Source organism: Mustela lutreola, chromosome 3, assembly GCF_030435805.1.
Source record: "Mustela lutreola isolate mMusLut2 chromosome 3, mMusLut2.pri, whole genome shotgun sequence".
Taxonomy (NCBI): domain Eukaryota; kingdom Metazoa; phylum Chordata; class Mammalia; order Carnivora; family Mustelidae; genus Mustela; species Mustela lutreola.
In genome coordinates, this window is record NC_081292.1 from 34,193,298 (window position 1) to 34,219,078 (window position 25,781).

General features: G+C 37.8%; 1 protein-coding gene across 1 annotated transcript in view; it reads right to left on the bottom strand.

The window, feature by feature from the left end:
• Positions 1–4,045: 4,045 nt before the first annotated feature.
• The window catches only part of DCAF13 (DDB1 and CUL4 associated factor 13), a 28,270-nt gene continuing 6,534 nt past the window's right edge, over positions 4,046–25,781 (bottom strand). The window contains exons 4-11 of the mRNA XM_059165867.1: positions 23,440–23,529; positions 21,991–22,146; positions 18,054–18,131; positions 16,121–16,203; positions 15,157–15,321; positions 7,163–7,298; positions 5,384–5,547; positions 4,046–4,705 (exon numbers count right to left, since the gene is read on the bottom strand). Coding sequence (XP_059021850.1) covers positions 4,618–4,705; positions 5,384–5,547; positions 7,163–7,298; positions 15,157–15,321; positions 16,121–16,203; positions 18,054–18,131; positions 21,991–22,146; positions 23,440–23,529 — 960 coding nt within the window. The 3' untranslated portion in view covers positions 4,046–4,617. The remainder of the gene's footprint in view (positions 4,706–5,383; positions 5,548–7,162; positions 7,299–15,156; positions 15,322–16,120; positions 16,204–18,053; positions 18,132–21,990; positions 22,147–23,439; positions 23,530–25,781) is intronic.

Genomic DNA, 25,781 nt, shown 5'->3' on the forward strand with positions numbered 1-25,781 from the left:
AAATCCCACCTATTCCCCCCAAATCAATAAATCAGAATCAATACTGCATTAGGTAGGAAAGGGGAAATGAGTGCCACCATTAAGGACCTGAAACACATTGGGAGTGGGTGGGCAAGAAAGGAGCAGGTACGGTCTCTTTCATATCTCTGCTGAATCTGCCGGTCTGACCTCTGCACAAACCAGATGGATTGGTGGAGAACGACTGTAACATACGTCAAGGCAAGTAGTCATAGTAGCGCTGATCCCCATTGCTGAGCTGGACACAGTACTGTTGCTGGAGCAGATATGCTGGTAAGCCTCAGGTACACAGTACGCAGCTACTGATTTAGCAAATGTGTTTTCTATTCCGGCTAGAAAAGAGGATCAGAAAGTTCATGCTCACATGGAATGAACAGTATTCACTTAATTTTGCCCTTGGGCTATGAACTCTCCTGTACCCTCTCACAGTCCAGAGATCCGAGGCTGACTGGACATCCCAGAGCATTTGTACATTACACTGATGACTTCCTGCTGACTGGACAGGACAAGCAAGAGATGGCTGACACACAAGAAGTCCTGGTAAGATACACAGGGTCAAAAGGGTGAGAAATTAATCCTATTGAGGTCCAGCAATTCGCCATGTTAGTGACTTTTTAGGGGTCCAGCAATCAGGGGGCATACCACAAGATCTCTTCCAAAGGGTAACTGCTGTGTTGGAAGGAAGTATTGTGGCTGGTAGACCCATTTGAGCTTTGTAGGTAACACATTTCATACCTAAGAATACTTACTGCTTTGGCTCATCTGCTACGAGTCTTGAGCGGAGCCCAGATCAGGAAATAGTTCTCTATCAGGTCTAGGCCACAGTACAAGTAGCCCTGATGCGTGGGTCACAAGACCCAGTAGACCTTATAGTGAAGGAAGCATGGTGGAAATGGTGGAAAAAGATGCAGTGTAAAGTTTATAGTAAACCCCAGTGGGAGAATCATGACTCTGGGATTCCACAGTAAGGCCATGCTACCTGTAGTGCAAAATCAGACCTTTTGAGAAGTGACTTCTGGAACGTGAATGAGCTCTGGCAGACGCAGAATGTTTGGCGATGAGCACCAAATAACCGTATGTCCACAACTGCCCATTTTGAGCTGAATTTAGAATCACCAAGATATAAAGCTGTATGAACTCAGCAGCAGTCTATCAGAAGACAGAAATGGTACATCTGAGATAGAGCCCAAGCAGGATCAGAGGGCAAAACAAACTATATGAGTAGGTAGCACAGATTTCCACATCACCCACCACAATTGCCATCAATGTCTTACCTCCATTTGCATCAACAGCCTTGGGGGGGGTACAGCAGCTGAAGGAAGTGACAAGGCCCAAGCTTCATTTACTGAGGGGTTCGCTTGGCTCAGTATGTGGGCACACGGCACAAATGAACCATGGCTGCCTTAAAAACACATAAAGGATGGCCTTGAAAGACAGTGGTGAGGAAAAATCATCCTAATGGGTAGATCTATGAGCAATATACCAGGTTATCATTTTATATAGAAGCAGCCTTAGATGAGATTCCTGGGCAATGGTTGATGGCAGGTCAGGATGTGGAAGGAAAGGCTAGAAGATCTGACAAGGAAGTCTGGAGTAGATGTATGAATGGATATGAGGGAGTCAAGATTAAGTATTTCATACAGCATGCTAATGTTCACCAAAAAATCGACCATGGAAGAGGCACTGAACCACCAAGTAGACAGAATAACTACTAGTCGACATTAGCCAACCTGGAAAAGGCACACGGGGCACATGGATAGAATGGCTTGTGGCAGAGATAGAGGCTACGAATGAGCTCAACAAAATGAAGTCCCACTTACCAAAGTGGATCTAGCTATTGTGTCTCTGACTGTCCTGTTAATGACAGAGACCAATGTTGTGTTGATATGGCACTATTTATTCCCTGAGGAGAACAAACAACCACTTGGTGCCAACACGACTATATGATCCCTTTGATCCTAGAAGGGCCAGCAATTCATTTTCACAGACATACCAATGCCAATATCCCCAGATAGCAGTCACAAAATCTCAGCCAGCACCACTTTCTGGACATTAACAGAATGCCTAATTCACAGGCATGAATCCCACTCCACAGTTATTCATCTAGGGAACCTACTTCAAAACAAAGGAGTAAGAGACTGCACCCAACCAAAGGACCCCACTGATCACAGCACATACACAGAAATACACAATCTCCTAGATTACTGGAATGGCCTAATGACATAATGTAAGCACCAGCTCAGATACAATATGGTAAAAGGATGGGGTACCATCCTTTCAAATGATTAAATCCACTAAATCACAAACCTTTGTGTCCAAGGACCTAGAGGGAAAAGCAATGGCTCCACCATTCTTAGTGACCCACTACTTCCCATTACTAAAACTCTGCGCTCTGCAGGGTTGGAAGATTTGGTAGCCAAAAGGGGTGTATATACTCTTGCTAAGGAACACTGCAGAAGTCCTACTGACTCTCACCAAGGTACTTTGAACTTATGTCCAGGGACCAAAAGCATAGAAGAGTGGCCAGCCTCCTGGCAGAAGTACAGACTTTGACCAGAGGCAGTTAGGGGGGAGATGGGAAAAATACGTGCAGAACACAGGCAATCCCTTTGGTGTCTGCTGATATTCCCTTGCTCCACTGCAACTGTAAATGGGTATGTATGGAACCCCTATGTGGGGAGGTTATGATTACCAAAGGTTCAGTCCCCTCAGGAATGAAGGTTTGGGTCATACTATTAGGTAAACCACCAAAACTTGCTAAGCTGATAGCTGAAGATAAGGAAAATTATAAAAAGATGACAGAAGACAGAGAAGATGAGTACTAGTTGTGGCCCTTCAGAGAGAGGGGTTACTGACCATTCAAATTCCCTCTTCTAAAAGAGATGCATGGAAATCATGGAGGAGTTGTTCCCCAAACCTGTAAGAAGTGGATCTGCACGGCACAAGGGGTGCAGCTATAAAGTCCTAGCTGAAGGGTCCCAGCTGCCACTACTGTATTACTATAAGGTCATGCTTCCCCACGGCTGCTCCCTGCCACCGACTGGGCACATGAGGGTAGTAGTGCTGGCTCATTCTTGAATACGGGACTCGTCAGATAAGCAACTTTGGTACCAGGACACCCCATCAGTCTGGCCCAACCTTTCTTAAAACGACACTGCATCCTGAGGCTCCTCGTAGTCCTCCTTTCTTCCTGCTCTCCTGTCACAGGTGTCAAGCCTATGGTCCAGAGAGAAGGCTCTCCCTGCGTACTCCTGCTCCCGCCTCTTAGTCTTTTACAGATAGTTCCTGCCAACAAATCTCTTGCGCATCTAATCCCATTTAGGTATCTGCTTCTTGTAGGACTCAAATTTCACCAAAGCTCATGTTTTTGGATCAGTTTTTGCATACATACATCTTTGAAACCACACCCAAACTAACAGCAGTATAGTGCAAAAAACAACTTGGTTCACCTTGCAAATCAAATAAGTAAGGCCTTTAACAGATCACATGAATTAAAAGGTAGATGGTTGACCTCTTCTCCGTCTTAAGAAAAATATGGTGAAATACCCAAGAAAGCATAAATAATACAACAATCATACAGCTTAAGAAAGGAACATCAGTAAGAGTGGAAGTCTCCTGTCTATCCCACCTTATCTTCCTCCAACTCTCCAGATTTTGATCATTCCTGTGCATTTCTTTATATTTTTACTACAAATATATGCATTCTTAACATATATATTTGTGTGTTTTTACAAATCTCTTCTTTCAGTTTTTTATTTAAGTAGTTTCCACAACCAGTGTGGAACTCAATGCCGGGCTTGAACTGATGACCCCGAGTTCAAGACCTGAGCTGCAATCAAGAGTTGGATGCTTAACCAACTAAGCCACCAAGGTACCCCTAAAAATCTCTTCTTTAGTTAAAATTTCCTAAAATTTGGGTTATATATACTCATAATAAAGTTTACTAAACCACAATTTAAAAAAAACCAACACAGAAGTATTTACGATTTACTGAGAATGAAGAGAAATTAGCAGAAAGGGATCAAAGTTACAACACTGAGAAAAAGATGTTTTATTATCTTAACTTGACCATAAATTATAATGATTATTTATAAAAGTTATATAAATGCAACCTGATTATCTTTAAAGTCTCAAAGAGCCAAATACAAATAAAGCACAGAAAATTAAATGAATTAAAAAAAGTTTTAACATAATTCTTCCACACATTATATGTAATCACTGGAAGAATCATTGCAATAATTACCCAAAGTAATACTAAAGGTAACAAAAGAGATGTTTGGTCATAAATGTAAATTCAAATGTAAAGTATATCTACAATAATAGATCAAAGTGTATCTGTAATTTCTAGCAGTAATAAACATGTTAGTTGGCAATACTGTATTCTTCAATGAAATAAGTAAGCAGATCAAAGATAAAATGTTGGATAGTCTTATCAACCAGGCCATCTTTCAGGACAGTTTTTCAGGGGTACTGTTTTTCAGTTCTACACATGTAACTGAGCTGTTTGTCATTATTCTAGAACCAGTATTTTATTTATACAGTCTGCACATCAAAATATAACAAATAATTATACATCAGGATTGGTAGGAATACCAAGTATTATTTCACAACTGCCACTACGTGTTTCTTCTTCTCTGACACAATTGCCACAGATCCAGGCTTGCTATGTTTGAGACGATTCACCTCCCTAGAAATAAACAAAATACACAAAACATAAGCAAGTTTATGAGAAATCACCTTAACCAAAGAAACCTTTCTTAGAAAAACCAGGGTTTTCTTTCACCAGAAAACTCCTTACTGATAAAGAAAAATGTTTTCAGAAGGAGACTGGGTAAAAAGTAGCTAGAAGTCAAGTTGGTTAATTTAATTGTTTCTTCTCTCATCACATAATAGTGTCCTATTCCAAAGAGAAGAACATTCTACTGGGAAAATGGCAGTGAGCTCTGCTTCAGATTCAAAATTCTATGAGTAAAACTTTTTCTAACATGTTTCAAGAAATGGATGCTATGAGTTCTTTGCATTCTTTAACTTGGAAAATATACAATACCTCTTAATTCCAGCTTCATTAGAAAGAATTTTTTAAAACATTATTTACAATACTTTTTTTAGAATGAGCAAAAATGTTTCCTTATTTTGATGGAATTCATTTCTACTGGTTGACCTTTAAACATAATCTCATAAAATAGGTAATGGAAATTCTCAGATAATCACTGTTTCCCCTTCAAGGAAGATTTCAAAAACATCTCTACTGTGCAACAGCACATAAATTACTCCCTTGAAAAGAATGTTTCTGTTTATTTCCGGTGATCTGAGAGGGGAAGTTAGAGAAGGGTACTGAGAGAGAATCAAATGCCCCAAATCATACTTTCGTCGGCGAGCTTCCTTCATGATCCGCTGTTCCTGGATCTGGCTGTAGATAGATTTTGGTAGATGTCGGTGACGAGCAATGCGTTTTATATGAGGATGATGTTGAAATTTCTCCTTCAACTTCTGGTTATAATCTTTGGCTGCTTTTTCTCGTGATGTAAGCTGGAAAAATGCATTTTGATACTTCAGTGAATGGTTTGTTCTTTTCTTCAAATAACAAAGCTAGGAAGCGCAGTTTCTTCCAAAAACTAAACTTCTAGGATATGCGACCAAAAATGCCAAAATAATTCTACCTTTAGCAAGGTTACGTGTATCTTATCTCTGCAAACGCTGGGCTGTATGCCTCTAATGTAGATAGATGCCACCACTTAAAATATCAGTCCTGAGGGAGTAGGGCTATGTGGACTACTGAGTCAGACCTCTGGGCATAAACAGCATAGAAAAAGCACCTAAATTAAGTCCTTGACAGTTTTTCCATAAAAATAACTACTGAAACAGAAAACAAAAAGTGTTCGGGCGCCGGGTGGCTCAGTGGGTTAAGCCGCTGCCTTCGGCTCAGGTCATGATCTCAGGGTCCTGGGATCGAGGCCCGCATCGGGCTCTCTGCTCAGCAGGGAGCCTGCTTCCCTCTCTCTCTCTCTCTCTCTGTCTGCCTCTCTGTCTATTTGTGATCTCTCTCTGTCAAATAAATAAATAAAATCTTTAAAAAAAAAAAAAAAAGAAAACAAAAAGTGTTCAATTCTGTGATGTCTCGTTTAACAAATGTTAAGGATAGGATTTAGAGGAACATATAATGATGAACTGAAACCTACGCATAGTGTGATATTTACCAATCATTAAGCCTAAAATAAAATTGCCTTTAATTACTGTTTATCTTATCTTGATTTTCCTTACTGGGGTTATGTAGAAAATAACTTACACTTAACCTTTTCTCTTTAAACTTAGTATTTGTTGTTGATAAAAACACTCATGTTTGATATGAAATGTTTCATAGCAGAAACATGAGACATTCAGAAAACATCAAAAACAAAAGAAAAACCAACCATAACCTCCAATCCAGAGGTAGCCAGCCAATGATAATATGTGTTCTATCTTCACTGAATCTTCTTTACAGTCTGAAGATTTCTATATATTTTTTTAAGTTAGTGTTTCACTGTTTTTGAAATTAAAAGACCTCTCAGGCACTTGAACCCTTTATGTGCCTGATTACTATTCCTTTAACAGAGGAAGCAAGCATTCTCAGTTCTAACTTTTTAGTCTTTAGACCTTCTCTCCTTGTCTCAAGAAAAACACAGAGAATCAAGAAGACTCAAATATTATCAAATATTTTAATTAACAAAGGCCTCTGAAGGTGCCTCTGATATAAAAAAGTAAACCTCAATACAGCCTTGTCTATTTTGCTGCTAACTTATTTTTTATCACAACTATGCCAGTTTGATCAAAATACTTAAGAGTATTTCTGGGATGCCTGGGTGGTTCAGTGGATTAAAGCCTCTGCCTTCAGCTCAGGTCATGATCCCAGGGTCCTGGGATTGAGCCCCATATGGGGCTCTCTGCTCAGTGGTGAGCCTGCTTCTCCCCTCTCACTCTGCCTGCCTGCCTCTCTGCATAATTGCGATCTCTCTCTGTCAAATAAATAAATAAAATCTTTAAAAAAAAAAAAAAACCCAAAAAACAAAATACTTAAGAATATTTCAAATAAATTCTTTACAATATAATATTACCCACTAAATTAGAAACTAGTTTTATGACAATGAAATAAAAAGGGTTCTCTTACCACACCCAATTTTTCAGAAGCATTAGCTTTCCACAGACGAATGTTCATTTCATCAGATCCACACATAATATATTTGCTGTCAGAAGTCCATTTTACACAGATAACATGTTGCATTCTCTTTGTGTGATAGACTTCCCTACAAAAGAGGAATTTAGTAAAAATTAGGATTTTAAAAATTTAATTAATTTTATTACTATTTTTTAAAGATTTTATTTATTTGACAGAGAGACACAGAGAGAGAGCACAAGCAGGCAGTGCGGCAGGCAGAGGAAGAGGGAAAAGCAGGCTCTCTGCTGAGCAGAGAGCCCAATATGGGGCTCGATCCCAGGACCCTGGGATCATGATCTGAGCTAATGGCAGCCACTTAACCAACTGAGCCACCCATGCACCCCTAAAATTAGGATTTTGATACAGCTTTTCTTTAACCATTGCCCATCAAGTATCAGGATAGCATTTCTGAGTCTTTAAGAGAGTATAAAAGGGAAATTCAAATTAATGCTAACGTACTTTCATTGAACCAGACTAACAAGGTTCTATGCTATGCCCTGGGGAGTTAAAACAAAACAAAACAAAACTCCTGCCCTCAGAGGAATTAGAATCCAATAAGAAAAATAAATATAAACAAACTAAACAAAACCAGATGCCCAGGAAAGTTCACAAAATTACTGAAGGCATATTTATAACACAAACAAAATATGGTGAAGCTAGAGTAATTTTTTATTTTATTTTTTATTTTTTATTTTTTTAAAAAGATTTTATTTATTTATTTGTCAGAGAGAGAGCGAGCGAGAGCGAGCATAGGCAGACAGAGTGGCAGGCAGAGTCAGAGGGAGAAGCAGGCTCCCCGCAGAGCAAGGAGCCAGATGTGGGACTCGATCCCAGGACGCTGGGATCATGACCTGAGCCGAAGGCAGCTGCTTAACCAACTGAGCCACCCAGGCGTCCCTAGAGTAATTTTTTAGCAAAAAGAAACTGTCTCCTCCCTCCAAATCAATTCAGATCAATAATCATATTTTTTTTTTTCATTTTACTGGAAAATAAAATAAATGTAATAGCTTTCAAAGAGCACATCCTGGTATGTTGATCCTAATGTATGATTTTTGTTTTGGTCGAATTGTTTAAAAAACTTACTTAATTAAAGTGAGAGTTGATGATTTACATGTGTGAACGGAAAGGGTGGGCTATAGAAGTGTCTGATGAGTTAAGAATCATTTAATAAATGGAGATGTAAAATATCGTACCTATTTGGAAAGGCTGTGAAACACGCTAAGTGAATTCACAGAAGATTCTATATTGGGAAAGTGTTAAAAAGAGCATTAAAAGACAAGTAAAAGGCAAGGTCAGGAAAAATAGAGACTTTTGGAGAAATGAGTTTTCCGTATCTGGGTTAGACAATTCAAAACAGAGACTTGACAGAAAGGAACCAAAGTTGGCCATTTTGCACAGTAGAAGAAAACCCACACATCCTGACCAGATCAGAAAGAATTCGGATTTATAAAAATTATCTGAGATACACTCACAAAACTAGTCTTTTACAATGTTTCTAACGGATATGTTTTGAGCTCAAGTGAACATGTAGAGAAACCCAAAGAAAGTTATTTCTAAAAGGGGAAAGATGGTTAGAAAGAACATCCTATTATAATAAAAACTAGATGAGACAGACTGCATTTCTTTCCCCTCTCAATGCTCTGCTTTTACAAGATTCACTTCTCATAATCTCTACCTACTTAAGTGGCCCTTCTTTTCTTTAGCACTATAATGTGTGTATGTATGTATGTATGTAAAAAGATTTTATTTATTTATCTGTCAAAGAGAGAGAAAAAGAGAGTGAGCATAAGCAGGGGAAACAGCAGGGAAAGGCAGGTCCCTCACCAAGCAAGCAGCGTGATGGGGAACTCGATCCTAGGACCCTGGGACCTAGGCTGAAGGCAGACCTAACCAACTTAGCCACTCAGGCATCCCATGATGAATTTAAAGGACAGGAAATTTGGGATGCCTGGATGGCTCTGTTGGTCAAGTGTCTGCCTTTGGCTCAGGTCATGATATCAGGTTCCCTGGATAGAACCAGGTCCCTGCTCAGTGGGGAGCCTGCTTTTCCCTCTCCCTCTGCAGCTCCCCGTGCTTGTGCTTGATCACACTCTCTCCCTCAAATAAATAAATAAATAAAATCTTTAAAAAAAATAAATGATAGGAAAATTCAATCAGGCTTTAACCATTAAAAATAATCTGTTGATATATGAAACCAGTCAAATCCAATGGTTCCTTAACCAAAACAGATCCTCCTTAATTGTAAAGTATGTGAAATTCTTAACTTCTAGATACCTTTATGAAGATTTTAAAAAGCTCACTGAAAGTCATGCTATTAGGAGATACATTTTAAAAACTTAAATTCTTTACTATACAGTCAAAGTACTCCATGTGAATGCAAGTAATTTACTTGTTTGCTTAGTAAATATTGAATGAAATCCCAATAAGCCTAATTTCATTTTTTTAAGCTCTCAAATTAGTAACTTCATTGTTTTTCTTTATTATGTTCAGTTAGCCACCATACAGTACATATCCTTAGTTTTGATGTGGTGTTCAACGATTCATTAGTTGCATGTAACACCCAGTCCTCCTTAATACCCATCACCTGGCTACCCCATCCCCCCACACCCCTCCCCTCTGAAACCCTCAGTTTGTTTCCGGGAGTCCATAGTCTCTAATGGTTTGTCTCCCTCTCTGATTCCCCCCATAATCAGTTTTCCCTCATTTCCCCTATGGTCCTCTATGCTACTTTTTATGTTCCACATACGAGTGAAACCATGTGATAATTACCTTATCACAGTACTACTCTGTTTAACTTATTTCACTTAGCATAATCCCCTCCAGGTCCATCCATGTCGATACAAATGGTGGGTATCCATCCTTTCTGATGTCTGAGTAATATTCCATTGTATATATGTACCACACCTTCTTTATCCATTCCTCTGTTGAAGGGCATCCCAGCTCCTTCCACAGTTTGGCTATTGTGGACATTGCTGCTATGAACATTGGGGTGCATGTACCCCTTCTTCTCACTACATCTGTATCTTTGGGGTAAATAGCTAGTAGTGCAATTGCCGGGTCGTAGGGTAGCTCTATTTTTAACTTTTTGAGGAAACTTCATACTATTTTCTAATTTCAAATACTGACTTTACTTCAAAAGTACATGTTACCATTTTAAGGTCTTTCAGAGAAAAACAGTTTAAAAATAAAGATTATTCAAAGCACTGGCTGTCCTATCTGATGTTTGTAATAAACATTACATAAACATTACATAAAAAGCAGACCACAGAACAAACCAGAACTACCTGTTCAGCAGATGAAGGCAAAGATTAGAGGAAATACCACTTGTATCTAAACCCAACAAGTACTATATATCACCACAGTGATTACAAAATCTCTAAATGACATCAGAAGACAACTCCCTGGAAATGGGGCTTAAGAACTCCTTACTTCATACAACTTTGGAAATTACTTGAGCTTTTTAGATAGACCCGTGTTTGGATGCCCACAATAGCTTTGGAATAATTCAGTTTGAACTCAGCTGCGGGTCCTTGAGATGATAGGTGTCCAAACATTCTCAATTCTCTCTTTCTTAGTTCTTTTCCCATTCTTTCTGTCTGCTTATGCATCCTATTAGAAAAGTGCTGTCCTGAATAGGAGAAGATATTTGCAAACGACATATCAGATAAAGGGCTAGTATTCAAAATCTATAAAGAGCTTAGCAAACTCAACACCCAAAGAATAAATAATCCAATCAAGAAATGGGCAGAGGACATGAACAGACATTTCTGCAAAGAAGACATCAAATGGCCAAAAGACTCATGAAAAAGTGCTCCACATCACCTGGCATCAGAGAAATACAAATCAAAACCACAATGAGATACCACCTCACACCAGTCAGAATGGCTAAAATTAACAAGTCAGGAAATGACAGATACTGCCGAGGATGCGGAGAAAGGGGAACACTTCTACGCTGTTGGTGGGAATGCAAGCTGGTGCAACCACTCTGGAAAACAGCATGGAGGTTCCTCAAAAAGTTGAAAATAGAGCTACCCTATGACCCAGCAATTGCACTACTGGGTATTTACCCTAAAGATACAAACGCAGTGATCTGAAGGGGCACGTGCACCCAAATGTTTATAGCAGCAATGTCCACAATAGCCAAACTATGGAAAGAACCTAGATGTCCATCAACAGATGAATGGATAAAGAAGATGTGGTATATATACACAATGGAATACTATGCAGCCAACAAAAGAAATGAAATCTTGCCATTTGCGATGACATGGAAGGAATTAGAGGGTACTACGCTTAGCGAAGTAAGTCAATTGGAGAAAGACAACTATCATATGATCTCCCTGATATGAGGAAGTGGAGATGCAACATGGGGGGTTTGGGGTGTAGGAAAAGAATAAATGAAACAAGATGGGATTGGGAGGGAGACAAATAATAAGAGACTCTTAATTTCACAAAACAAACTGAGGGTTGCTGGGGGGAGGGAGGCCAGGAGAAGGGGCATGGGGTTATGGACATCGGGGAGGGTATGTGCTATGGTGAGTGCTGTGAAGTGTGTAAAACTGGCGATTCACAGACCTGTACCCCTGGGGATAAAAATACATTATATGTTTATAAAAAAATAAAAAATTTAATTAAAAAAAAAAAAAAGAAAGAGAAAAGTGCTGTCCTACTATGGCAGCTGTGATGCAAAGAAAATAACGGAGGGTCACATTCCCCAAATTCTTAGTATCTTCCAGGGATGTGAGAAGAATGCAAACCAGCAGCCCTGCTGCGGGCCTGACTGAATAATCCCAACAAACCATTCATGACAGTTTGGAGAATATCCAGTAAGTTGTAAAGGAGGCAACAGCCATATGAAACCCAACACTGGGAGTTCTACATGCAGAAAATGGAATGAAGATCAACGTCATCAGAATATTCCAGTCATTATGCTTTTGATTCAAGAAACTTTTTAATGAGATACATAACAATGATGATAATGGCATGCTGATAATCAGTAATACAAGAAAGGTTAGGAATCAGTATGGCTCCCTCTAATCACAGGGTAGGAAGACGCAACTACCATAAATAAAAATACCAAAAAGTTAAAAAAAAGCAGGTTGGCTGGGATGAAAAAAGGTATGGATGAGTTGTCTGACTTTGAGGAGTCACTGAAAGACTTTTTTATTTCTGATATGAGGCTGGGATGAGGGTGAAGAAACTGAGGTGTAGACACAGGGATGACACCTGCACAACCCTGACAACAATGAGGAACTCCTTGAAATTCTGCACCTAAGGCCCCTGACTTAGATGTACCTGAATTCTAGAACAGAACGCCCCCGAGTCAGAAAAAGGACACAATACGAACTTTGAAAATGAACACCACTCAAAAGACTCAAAAAGGTTCAGTACTATAGAAGCTAAGCTAGTTTTCAGTACAAGTAGTGACCAAAATTCTCATCACTGCACTAAAATGGTGAGATTTCTCCAGCCTGCTGTAATTACAACACCAAATTTATGTTGTCTAGAGTCATTTTTCCCTTAAGGGAAGGAAGGGTCCCAGAACAACTCTCTACTACCATCATCAAGAGCCAGTCCTCATTAGTGTAGTGCTGAGTATCCCCTGCCTGCCTACTATCAGCAATCTTTATGAAGCTGGGTATACTGCTTTACCAGCTCCACACTGTGGTCCTCTGGCACAGATCATCACCTCCCACTCTCATTATATGTTTTCTGTTCCTTCCTCTCCCAGATTCCACTCACTCCTCTCCTTTCCTTTCCTACCTCTAATCACTGTTACCTTTCACCAAGTCCATCTTTTCCCCAATGAGCTTTTTTTCTTTTTTTTTTTTTTTTTTAAAGATTTTATTTGACAGACAGAAATCACAAGCAGGCAGAGAGGTAGGCACAGAGAGAGCGGGATGCAGGCTCCCTTTCGAGCGGAGAGCCTGATGCGGGGCTCGATCGCAGGACCTTGGGATCATGACCTGAGCCGAAAGCAGAGGCTTTAACCCACTGAGCCACCCAGGCACCCCCCCATTGAGCTTTAATTCCGCCACATAAGAGTAGGACACTCAATCAAGTGTATGTATTTATGCATATGAATGCACTGTGTATATATATTTATATGGTATTTTAGAAAGAATATTCATTTATTCTTTTTAAATTTTAATGTCAATACTATTACTATATTTAAATGGAGGTAGTCATATCTTCAAGTGTAAACACCACTATAATACTTTAATTATCTTTTAAAAAAATTTATTTTAAGTAATCTCTATACTCAACATTGGGCTTGAACTCATGACCCAATGGGCTGAGCCAGCCAGGTATACTAAAAATCATTTTTTATGGGAAAATTTCCCCCAACTTACTTGGTTTTGCTCTGAATATGCTTCTAGGGACAATATAAAGTATTACTAAGGAACAACAAGAGTATGCATAAAAGTGCTCTATAAACCAAAGCACACTATACAAGCAGCAATTATCTTACACAAGAGTTAGGTTTTATAGTCAGCTCATAAAGCAAAAAACCAAGTGCAGTCAAAACTATCCTTAAAACCTTAAAATGCCATAATTCGCTATTAACTAACCCAATACAGCACTATATAATAGAGATGTATAAATATACATTACATTCAGTAATACATAATATGTAGTAAGGGCCAAGCTCTACAAAGTAACATCTATCTTCACACCAGAATTACACTGGATGTGCTTACAGAATAAGAGACAAATGGAGGACAGGACAGCTGAGTATCCTATCTCCCACTTGTTGGCCATTCCAGGGCATATAACTACTAGTGGAATGGAGGGAGAATGGTCCTCACAAGTTAAACTGGTTTTTTATTTTCTCTTTCTTATTTTTGCTTTGAATGTATAAGAGCTGAGTTTGAATAAGAAAAAAAAAATAAGGTAAAGTATTGTTATCAATTGCTCTTAAACTATATGAGGGAAAACTTTTCTACATTCTTAACATTTTTAAAATTTTTTAAATAATTTTTTAAAGTTTCTATTTTGGAGCAATGAAAATATTATCATGATGAGAATATATCATTATATATTTGTTCAAACCCAAAGAATGCAGAACACAAAGAGTGAACCCTAAAGATAAATTATGGATTTAAGGTGATGAAGATGTGTCAATGCACATTTATTCTTATTCCTAACAAACGTACTATTCTGGTGAATGATGTTGATAATGGGTGGAGGGGTAGCAGCTCTCCATGCATTGGGGCAGAGGCCATACAACAAATCTCTGGGAGTGCCTGGGTGGCTCAGTTGGTTAAGCATGTGCCTTCGGCTCAGGTTAAGATCCCAGGGTAGGATCAGGTTCCATACCAGGCTCCGTGCTCAGTGGCGAGCCTGCTTCTCCCTCTACCCTCTGCCACTTCCCCTGCTTGTACTCTCATGCTCTCTCTCAAATGAATAAATAAAATCTCAAAAAAACAAAATGTTACCTTCCTCTCAATTTAGTAGTAACCTAAAAATGCTCTAAAAAATTAAGTCTTGGGGCGCCTGGGTAGCTCACTGGGTTAAAGCCTCTGCCTTTGGCTCAGGTCATGATCCCAGGGGCCTGGGATAGAGCCCCGCATCGGGCTTTCTGCTCAGCAGGGAGCCTGCCTCCTCCTCTCTCTCTCTCTGCCTGCCTCTCTGTCTACTTGTGGTCTCTGTCAAATAAATAAATAAAATCTTAAAAAAAAAAATTAAGTCTTAAAAAAGAGTGTACTATAAACACTTAAAAACAACTCTGAAATAAAGGCAAACACTAAGATTTCTAATTATATAAAGGTAGTTTCCTACTCAGAGAAAGAAACTGCCCAGTAGGCTCACGTTTTGCCCATAGATGACACCGTGGAATTTGGTATCCTAAGTATGTGAGTCCCCCATATACACATAACCAAACCACCTTTCAAAAAAGGTAAATGATGATCAAGATAAGAAAAAATAGTTTACTGGTAGTCACATACCTGCTTCTACTTTTGTCCACAGGAAAGATACGAATAGATTTATCAAAACTGGCGGACACAAACTCTTTCCCAGTGGGAGAATAATCCACATCAAGCACTGCAGACACGTGATCCATATGTACCATTACAGGAGTGTCCAGCGCACGCATATCAAATGTATACAAGCTGTAAAAGAATGTTTGATTACTCCATATAAATTCTTATAAAGAAACAATGCAGTACTAAGAGACAAAAAGGAAATTAAGACCATTGGCTAAATAATGCACACCTAAATATATAGCTTTTTTACACAGCAGCTAAGGGATAGGGAAAAATATTACCAGTTTTTATTATTCCTAAAGATTACATTTACACACTTTAATCCTCATAAACATAAATCTCATTGCAGAAAATGTAATGCTTTCAAAAAAGTACAGAGTACAAAACTTACCTTTAATTCCACCACCCAGAGGAACAACAGGTAGTGCATATAAATGAGTATCATTATAATCCAATAACTATTTACAAAAACGGGCAGTAGACAGGATTTGGCCCATCGGTCGTAGTTTACTGTCTCTGGTCTACTGAGAATATTTTTCTAAGACACTCTTCTCCAGTTTGGAAGATACATTTATTTTAGAGACAGAAGTGACAATTTTCTATCTTATATTTGAAGGAATACTATCTAGGAAAACGTATTTCATTAGCAAAATTTATTCAGTTGAGCCACTTCACATAGAACCAAATAAGTTTTCTGGGTTTTGTTTTGTTTTGTTTTTGACAGACAGAGATCACAGGTAGGCAGAGAGGCAGGCAGAGAGAGAGAGAGAGAGGAGGAAGCAGGCTCCCCATGAGCAGAGAGCCCAATGCAGGGCTTGATCCCAGGACCCTGCGATCATGACCTGAGCCGAAGGCAGAGGCTTAACCTACTGAGCAACCCAGGTGCCCCTAGAACCAAATAAGTTTTAAAAAGAAGAAAACTTACTTGTAATCTTCATTTGCTGCAGTAAAAACGAAAGCTTCCATAGGGTTCCAACAAATTGTATTTGTTCTCATATCTAAGATGACCTGAGAAAGGAAGAAGACAGTAACCCATCACCGTGAAATCACCGTGTTTAACTGATTTAAACACATATTTAGTAAACACCTATTATGTGCACAGTACTCAGGTTGGTGCAAGAGGAAAAGAAATCAATCACTAATTGTTTCCGGAGCACACAGGCTAAACAGTAAAGACTGAAAAATACAAAAACGCTTAATAAATGGTCCCTCAACCTTGAATAACTTATCGTTTAGTCAGAAAAATGAGATATATGTAAGAGAAGTTAAAATATAATAAAAACAGTAAATGATTAAGTATCAAATTGGGGGCAAAATTAATGGTGATTTTAGGGTTAAAGAAGAAAGATTTTAAAAAGACAAGCATGATTTGAGCCGATCTGGGACGGACCAGCCTATCTGTGTTTCTCAGCCAAGAACACTACTGGCATTTCGAGTAGGATAATCTTTTGCTATGAACATCCACTGTAAATGTTTAGCCTCTCAGGCACATGTCCACTAAAGGCCAGTCTCTAAAATGCCCCTCTCACATTTCTAAAAATATACCCCTGGTTGAAAACTAATAAGAGTAGGAGAGAAAGGACAGAAAAAATAATGATAGCCTACTATATAGAATAAAGAAATGAAAGAAAACAGGACCTCTGCCTCCACCAAGGTGACCTGCATGTGACAAACCTTATTTAAATGTTATCTCACTAACTGAAACGAATAGATCAATGGAATGCAAACTGGGACCAGATATGGAGGGCCTTGAAAGCCAGGCTATAGTTCTTTTCTTCAACCAAAAGTAATGGAGCACCATTAAAAACAGAAAATGTAAAGGCAGATGGGCCAGAAACTACTATCTATTAAACTAGATTTCATCTTAGTATTCTGCTAATAAAAGATAAAATATCACGTTTTATTCTCACCAATGTGCTGGAAAATAATTATTAATATCATCATTTTATAGGAGAAACACAGATCAAGTTACCTGCTTAAGGCCTAACACCAAAGTTTATGCAAAATCTGCCCACTAGACCACGTGAATGAGTGAAAGAATTAAAGTGGTACTTTGGAAAGATCATCATTTTTATGCAGTTCAAATCTCAATGAATATACTTTACTTCTAATATTTCTGAATTTATTACATGTAGTAAAAATAGTTTAGGAACAACAAAAGTATTAAAAGCATTTCTTTCACATGTGGACTATCACAACAGACCTATGACACATGAATGATGTCTAGGTCCTTCTGCATTCTTGAGTTTGAGCACTTGACTTCAACTTTATACCCTTTTACTTATAATGGCACTCCTCTCTTTACTGACAATATGTCTGTCCCTCTGTAGAGTCAGCTTAAGGTTGTTTCAGGTTTGGTATCTAAGTCCTGGAATGACTGCCTTAAAACTGCTGGGGAAATGAGTCACCTTGAACAAGACAGTGCTTATCTAAACACAACCTAGTCAACTAGTATCCATCAGCATGTAATTAAACAAATAAAGCTTGTTAGGTGAATCCATTACAAAACATTCTGGAACAGAATCCTGTATGTGTCATATGAAAACCATGGGGTGTGAAGTAATGGGATGCAATACTTAGAACTCTGAGCTCAGTAAGTACCAATTTCAGTGCCTAAAATTTACTGACATTATAGAAGATACAAAGTTGACTAGGATACAGAACTTAGTAAAAACTTAAGGGTCCCTAAAAAGCAACAAGATGAGAGAATGCCATTATAATTACTGTGGCTTCTAAGAACAAGCCTATGAAAAAATTTAATTCTGAAAAAAAAAAAATTGTTTCACATTTTTTGGTCACTCATCTCATCAAGGAATGCATTAACAATTGTACAAAGCAGAAAACAAACTGAAACTCACCTTTTTCAGAGGAGTAGCTTGCCTCATATCATATAGTACTATATTCCTGTCAGAAGCACAACTTCCCAAGAGAAATGTCTAAAAATAACAATCAGCAGTTAAAGGCCAGGCTTGGCAGCAAACCCTGTCCATTCAACGAAGAAATGATTCAATTACCCTTAATATTTAAGATACAAAGTTGTAATATCGAAGTCCATTTTTAAGATAGAACAATGAATCACTCATAACTTCAGCAACCTAAGTTATTTTCATTGCCAAGTGTGTATTTTACATGCCAGTGATGGGAGTGTTCAGATAATTCGGTGTTCTTTTTATAACAGAACAGATTTTATTTATCCATTCTTTTTTAAAAATTATTTATTTATTTGAGAGACAGAGTGAGAGAACACAAGCAGGACCAGGGGCAAATGGAGAAGCAGACTCCCCACTGAACAGGGAGCCAGACATAGGACTCAATCCCAGGATACCGGCATCACGACCTGAGCCAAAGGTAGACACTCAACTGCTGAGCTACCCCGGGGCCCCTATTTATCCATTCTTCAATTTAAACCTATTTCCTAGTTTTCAGTAGAATCACTAACACTTCAACAAACATTTTCATAAACTCAACTCTTCTTTTAAGAGTTGATAAAATTTCAGTAGTGAATTACTGAGTCAAAAGAATGAACAAGTTTATGGCTTTTGATATTTAGGACTAACTGTTTTCCAAGGAGCTGTATCAATATACACTGCAGTGTGGAAATACATCAATTTTACTGCAACCAGGAAGCATTACGTAGTGGCATTTAAAAGTTCATGTCTGTACAGCAATATTTCCTAATCATATAAACTACTGCTTTTTAATAGTTAAACATTTCCTCACGTTCACTAACTCTGTATAAACTAAACCTGTTCTTTGTCCAACTGTTTAATTGCTGCATATATAAACTAATCTTCAAAGTTATCAAGAGATTATCATGTTAGATGGAATAAGAGAATATCCTGATAGGTAAGTTTTACACTCTCAGAGACTCAAAGTTAGTAAAAGTGAAAAAAGGTCAAGTAGCAGGGTATAAAATTGTTTGTATCAAGTATTGAAACATGAGATGCTGCAGTTCGATGTGAATTTCGCCTTGTGGTGCTACTGAGAGGTCAAACGGTCAGAAGGCACCCTTCCTGCCCCCCAGCATATCCTACCTGCAAGTCCTTAGTTTACTTATAAGTTAGTTATAATGTTCAAGAGGCTGATATAACCCTTGGCTTTACATGAGGACAAGCCCCCTACCGAGGAGCAGGGCCTGAGTCCCACCAGGCCTCCTCACTCATGGTTTCTGACACCCATAACTCCTGGCTTCTGCCTATCACTACCTACTGCAGGTGCAGGAAGAAGAGTTATCTACTACATAGCCCTAGGGCCAGCTAACTCCTACTGTATGTGTGTACACAGTTCAAATAAAACATCAAAAAGCTAATGCTACAATCATGATCTCTTCGCTAGTCCTTTCGCAAACCTTCCTTTTTGGAGCGCCTGGGTGATTCAGTTAAGTGTCTGCCTTTGGCTCAGGTCATGATCCCAGGTCCTGGGATTTAACCAGCCAGGCCCCCCTGCTCAGTGGGAAATAAGCTTCTCCCTCTCTTTCCCTCTACCCCCATCGCCCACTGTTCCTTCTCTCGCTGCCAAATAATAAATAAAATCTTTAGAAAAAAACAAGAACAAAAAAAAAAACCCCAAACCTTCCTTTTTTAATCACTTCCTCTGAGACTTTCCCCTAATTAGTGACTCCTCTAAATCTTTCTTGGTTTCTCATTATGCCACCTCAAAGTCTGACTAGGTTCCATTTCTAAAAATAAAGATTTTAATCTGAGCAAAAAATTCTACCTAGAGTGAAGGCCGACTTTTACACTTTAAAATGTGGCAATGCTCAGCATAAAACTTCTGGCTTTACCAAAATTGTAGGCTTCAATATTTTAACAGAAAATTAATTATTAATGATTAGAGGAAACAAATACACTCCATTTGTTCACAGCAACATGCCCTTCCCATTAAGTTTAATATAGGATAAGAGACATGCACACCATTTGCTTTTACCACTCAAGTTCATGAGGGTAATAAATAAGAAAAAATAAAAACCCACACAGCTGAACAAATACAGTTCTTACACAGGCAAGTCTGAAAAACATGGTCACTAGGTCATCACTAATAACAATTATGATTTTTGGAATTAACTATCAGCTCTTCTGACATAGGTGTTCACCAAAATAGAGAAGCAAAATACTGCTTACCCCTCAGAGGAGGAGGAATCAATATCTCTCTGCTCTGTTTATTTTTTTTTAATAGTAATAACATCATCCTAAATTTGGGTAGCCTCTTTAAAAAATATTCACATAAAATTTAATCACGGTTTATCCTCATGACAACCATATAAAGTACACTGGAAAATATATTTAATCTCATTTTAAAAATAAAGAAGCAAATATAGAAAAAAAGTGTGACTTGTATAAGGTCACTGACAAGGTACCCTGGCAGAAAATACAGTTCCAGTTTAGCTCCACACCAAGTAGGACACAAAATGTTCCTACAAATTGCTAGTGTTTGTAGCCTGCTTCTGCCAAAGGTCACCTTGGCCTGGCTCTGTAAAGCTGGCTTGCACCCCACCCCCCACCATGCCGTATCTCACTTCTACAACCAAAAAGGTGATGTAGGATGGAGTGAGGAAGATACAGAACAGATAGAAACACTAGACCAAGGTCAGCAATCTTTTTCTGTAAAGGACCAAAAAGTAAATACTTTAGACTTTGTTGGCCATTCTGCTCTCACAGCACAATATATAAATAACAGGGTATGGTTATGTTCTAGTAAAAATGTGATCTATAAAAACAGGCAGTGGACTCACAAACCAGTTTTCCAAATCCTGCTCTTGACCATAGCCCCTCCAGAAGTGTTCAGGTAGGATATGCTGGGGGGCAGGAAGGGTGCCCTCTGACTCTCTGACCTCTCAGCAGCACCACAAGGCCAAACTCACATAAAACTGCAATATCTCATGTTCCAATACTTCATATAAACAATTTTATACCCTGCTACTTTGACTTAACTTTTTCCCTTTTATCCCTTGGGTCTCTGAGAGTACAAAACTTTCGTATCAGGATAATCTCTGATACCACCTGACATGATAATCTCATAACTTTGAAGATTAGTTCATACATGCAGTAATTTCCTTTTCTTTCTCCAGGAAAAGGTATTTCTACTGAGCCTTTTGGACAATGAGTTCATCTATTGTTATGTATTCAGAAATAGCTCAGGGAAAGGTCTTAAGTTCAAGGGCTAGTTAAGCATTTAGGGCAGCCTCCTTTCCTAAATTCAGACCTCTATAAACAATAAGTAGAGTTAAATCACCAACTCTTCCCTCAGACCTCAAAGGATGTAGGATCACCATATCAGACATCTGACCAAAGAAAAATTTAACTATCACCATGCAGCATAGTACTAATTGTGCATATTATTATTATAAATTATTAGTGCCCTTGTCACTTACAAATAATTAATTCTCAATGCCTCTTCTTACCTCAAAGAGTTAAGAAATTAACATTTTCCCTAATATACAGTGATGTAATCTATGGAACATGAGCACCAAAGGCATGAGTAAACTATCATTTTACTGACATTTTACTTATGTGAAGGCACGGTACACCATTTGCTTAAATTCTACTCCTATGAGCACATGCACACAACCTTCCTCTAAAGATATATTACACTGATATATGGGACTAAACTGTGGGCAAACATGTTGAGATCTGACCAAAGGTAACAGAACTCAGATATAATCTGGAAAACTAACCAAATGCCGGAAGCCCATTAAAATTTAAACACAATTCTTATAGCATACAAAGTTTCCTAAACAGAGTTGAAATTATTAAATAAAGAAACAGCAAGCAGAACTATTTCAAAAAGCAACATTACCTCAATTGGGTTAAATTTAACACTACTTATGCTGTCGAATCCCCAGGTCATTGAACAGATAGGACTTGTTCTTTGTTCATCCCAAATGTCTACTTGCTGTCCACATGTGGCAAAAACAGCTTCTTTCCAGTGATGATCAATTCCTGTATACACTGTCTTTAAGAGCAAAGATGTTGTTATAGATGGGTCTTTTTATCATTAATATTTCAAATCTATATATTTTAAATATATTTACCCACACTTTCATCTTTTTTAAGAAAATCCCTGTTTAGAAAGAAATTCAGTAGAGCATATGACTCTATCTCAGGGTTGGGAGTTCAAGCCCCACATTGGGCATGGAACCCACTTAAAATAAAAATTGAAAAAAACCTGGCAAGGGTGGATGCTAACATTGTTAAAATCAATAAAATCTTATAAATTTTGAATTATCCACTTAAAAGATGAGATTGATCTATTCAGGGCAGATTAAAATCTGTCTTTATACTATGTGGTAAAAAATGTTTGCAAAGCAAATTAAAGGGAAATATTTAGCCAACACTTTACGCTTTTAAGAACTCTTACCAGCATCTGCAGGCTTCCAATTATTTTCTATTCATGAAAGCAAATCTGACAAACTTTACAGTAAGAATTAATCCCCATTACCACAGATACAGGGGTAAGATGAAATATTTCAAAAACATTTGGAACTCCTAAGAGAAGGCATTTTCAAGAATGAAACCAATTTTGTTTCAGAATTAATGCCTAATTTTTTTACCAGTTGCAAATTATTTCCATCTAATACTCATGTCCCACCTCCATGTGCCTTTAAAAAATTTAAAATTTCTTGAAATCTGAAAAGCAGAACTTAAATATATACCAGCAATAATACTAAAATGACAAGCCGATTTTACAAATGTATATATTTAAAGATTAAATCTAACTTTAGAAGTTCCCTTAATATCAAAATGTAAGCATTATGAAACATGGGCAGGCCATATGATCTGAATTACACTTAAGCTATAACTAAACCATATCATTTGATTTACAGAATAATATTCTAAGAAATGTAAATGAGATTTATACAAAAAATATATTATAATACCTCTTCATTGCCTAAGGGGTTCTTCCAAGTAAGAAATTCTGAGCTTTGTGTAAGATCTATGATAATATAAATCAGAGAGAAGCCGAAGCATTATTTTTCTTAGATTTCTTCCCATGGACTTGCCATAGGAAATGTTTCATTGCATCTTCCAGGTAAACACAGAAACTGAACCCAATACAGTGAACACCAAAGACCCATTCAAATTCTTTAGCTGCAAAGGATCTTAACTGTATTAAATATTGCTTAAAATAGGTCAATTATTGCAGCCTAAAGTCTCATTTACATCTTTTATTTTTTAATTAAATTTCTGAAATAATTTTAAGAGAAGAATTTTAATAGACAAAGTATAGGTCAATTTATTTCTGTACCTTTCCTAATATTGTATGTAATGGTTCTTCCTCTTCTCCGTAACCCGGTCCATCCATTTTCCATTGCTTCACAGTTTTGTCATCACCAACCTTGAAACATTAATGATTCAGGTAATAATGAACTACTCTTATTAACTGTAAACTTGATAACATATATGTCAAATTATAAATACCTCGTGTTTAAAAAAATACATGTCCCAAATCCTTCCAGTACTGTATTTGTTGATGCATTTTACGTCCCACATGTTACAGTAAAGATTTGTGACAAATACACAGTGTAGATAAAATTCAAAATAAGACAGGGGCGCCTGGGTGGCTCAGTGGGTTAAGCCTCTGCTTTCGACTAAGGTCATGATCCCAGGGTCCTGGGATCGAGCCCCGCACCTGGCTCTCTGCTTGGCTGGGAGCCTGCTTCCCTTCCTCTCTCTGCCTGTCCCTCTGCCTACTTGTGATCTCTGTCAAATAAATAAAATAAAAAAAAAAATAAAAATAAAAAAATAAAATAAAAATAAGACAATGTAAGTAGAGCACAAGGAGAGTAGAAACAAAGTTAGGTCATAAATATGGCAAAAAACTGCATACTGTGATAAGAATGGCATTTCAAATAAGGAAGAAAAGTGGATTATAATAAAATGGTATTACAGTATCAGGTTAGTCATTTAAAAAGTTTGAAGTAATCTGACACCTGATATTAATATAAAATTCCATATAATTTTAAAGGTAAAAAATTAAATACAAAACATAAAAATAGTAGACAGAAGTCATTCTTATAATCTCGCCATGGGTAAAGCCCTTCTTTGCATGACAGAAGACTCCAAAACTATTAAGTCAGTGGTTTTCAAACTGTGAAATGCAGACCTCTGAAGGATCCTGAGAATTTTTCAGGGATCCATGAGGTCAAAACGATTTCCATAATGTTTTAAAGACATCATTTGTCTTTTACCTGAACGGACAGTTGTGCAGACAGTGAAAAAGCCATGGCCCAAATGAAGGCAAGGTAACAAACAATGGTAATTTAGACTTGTGCATGTAGCAGATTCATTCAAGGTATTATGGGAAATAAGCTACAAAACAGAATGCACAATATAACTTAGTTTAGGGTTAAAAACACAAAATAATCACATACAGGGTGTGAACAACTCTCTATATACACCAAACTACTAGTTTTTAACTGAAAACTAGTATGAATGTAAAAACCTAGAAAGTTTTATGTATAGAAAGATTATGTATAATATGAATGTAAAAACGTAGAAAGTTTTTACATTCATATTATACATAATCTATATCTACTTTCTAAATAAAAATATTAACAAAAATATATATTTATCTAGGACAGAAGTATGAATTTAGTTTTTCTTATAGCAAATTCAAAGAGGGAAATCCTTCCTGCAAAACAATCCATAGAGCCCATGATATTAGAACAGGTAAGTGATTAGGGAAGAAGTTTTGGTACTAAGGTCAGACAGGAATTTCTTTTGTTGAGGAGTTGAGGATGCAGTTTAGGTACAGAGGTCTTTGCTAATCTGGCTTGACCCACTGGAATTTTAGCATTTATGGAAGACAGGATAAAACTGTCATTGAGAACATCTACCCCAAAGACTGCTGCTTTAGATCAAGCTTCTACTATCTGCAAACTCAAAACTGAATTCCTTTGTAATTGACTATGCTACTCTATACAGCCTGTTGAGTATAAGCCTCAGCAGATCATCAATCCTGAGAAAGGTTTAACATTTTGTAGAAATGAGGAGCCAAGCAATATATGCCTGGCCGGCATATCTTATCTCAAGGCTGAGTAAGCTGAAGAAAGACCTGTTGGTGCCACAAATTGAGATACAGTAAATATTATTAAATTTAGCTAATAAAGATTTATCTTTTGCAACATTGTGTACTGAACATTTTTTGAAACATGAAGTCCTAAAATTCGGCCAACAAGTAGTTTTCACATGTCTTATCTGAAGAAAGGAAGTGAATAGTGAATACGAAATATTTTTCTGACTTTTTTCATTTTAAGCATTTAAAAAAAAAAAAAAGCCAGTATCCTCTGCCTGGGATATTAAACTAATCAATATACCCCAAAGAATAACCAGCTGGAAGTGTAGTTATAGTCAGTCTGCTCCAACTTCCCACCCAATTCCTTCTACAATATACTGTATACAGGGTGATGAAGTTTGTTTAAACCCCTTTACTGGGGCACCTGTGTGGCTCAGTGGGTTAAGCCTTTGCCTTCAGCTCAGGTCATGATCTCAGGGTCCTGGGATCAAGCCCCAAAACTGGCTCTCTGCTCAGCAGGAAACTTGCTTCCCCCCCCCCCCCGCCACCGCCTGCCTCTCTGACTACTTGTG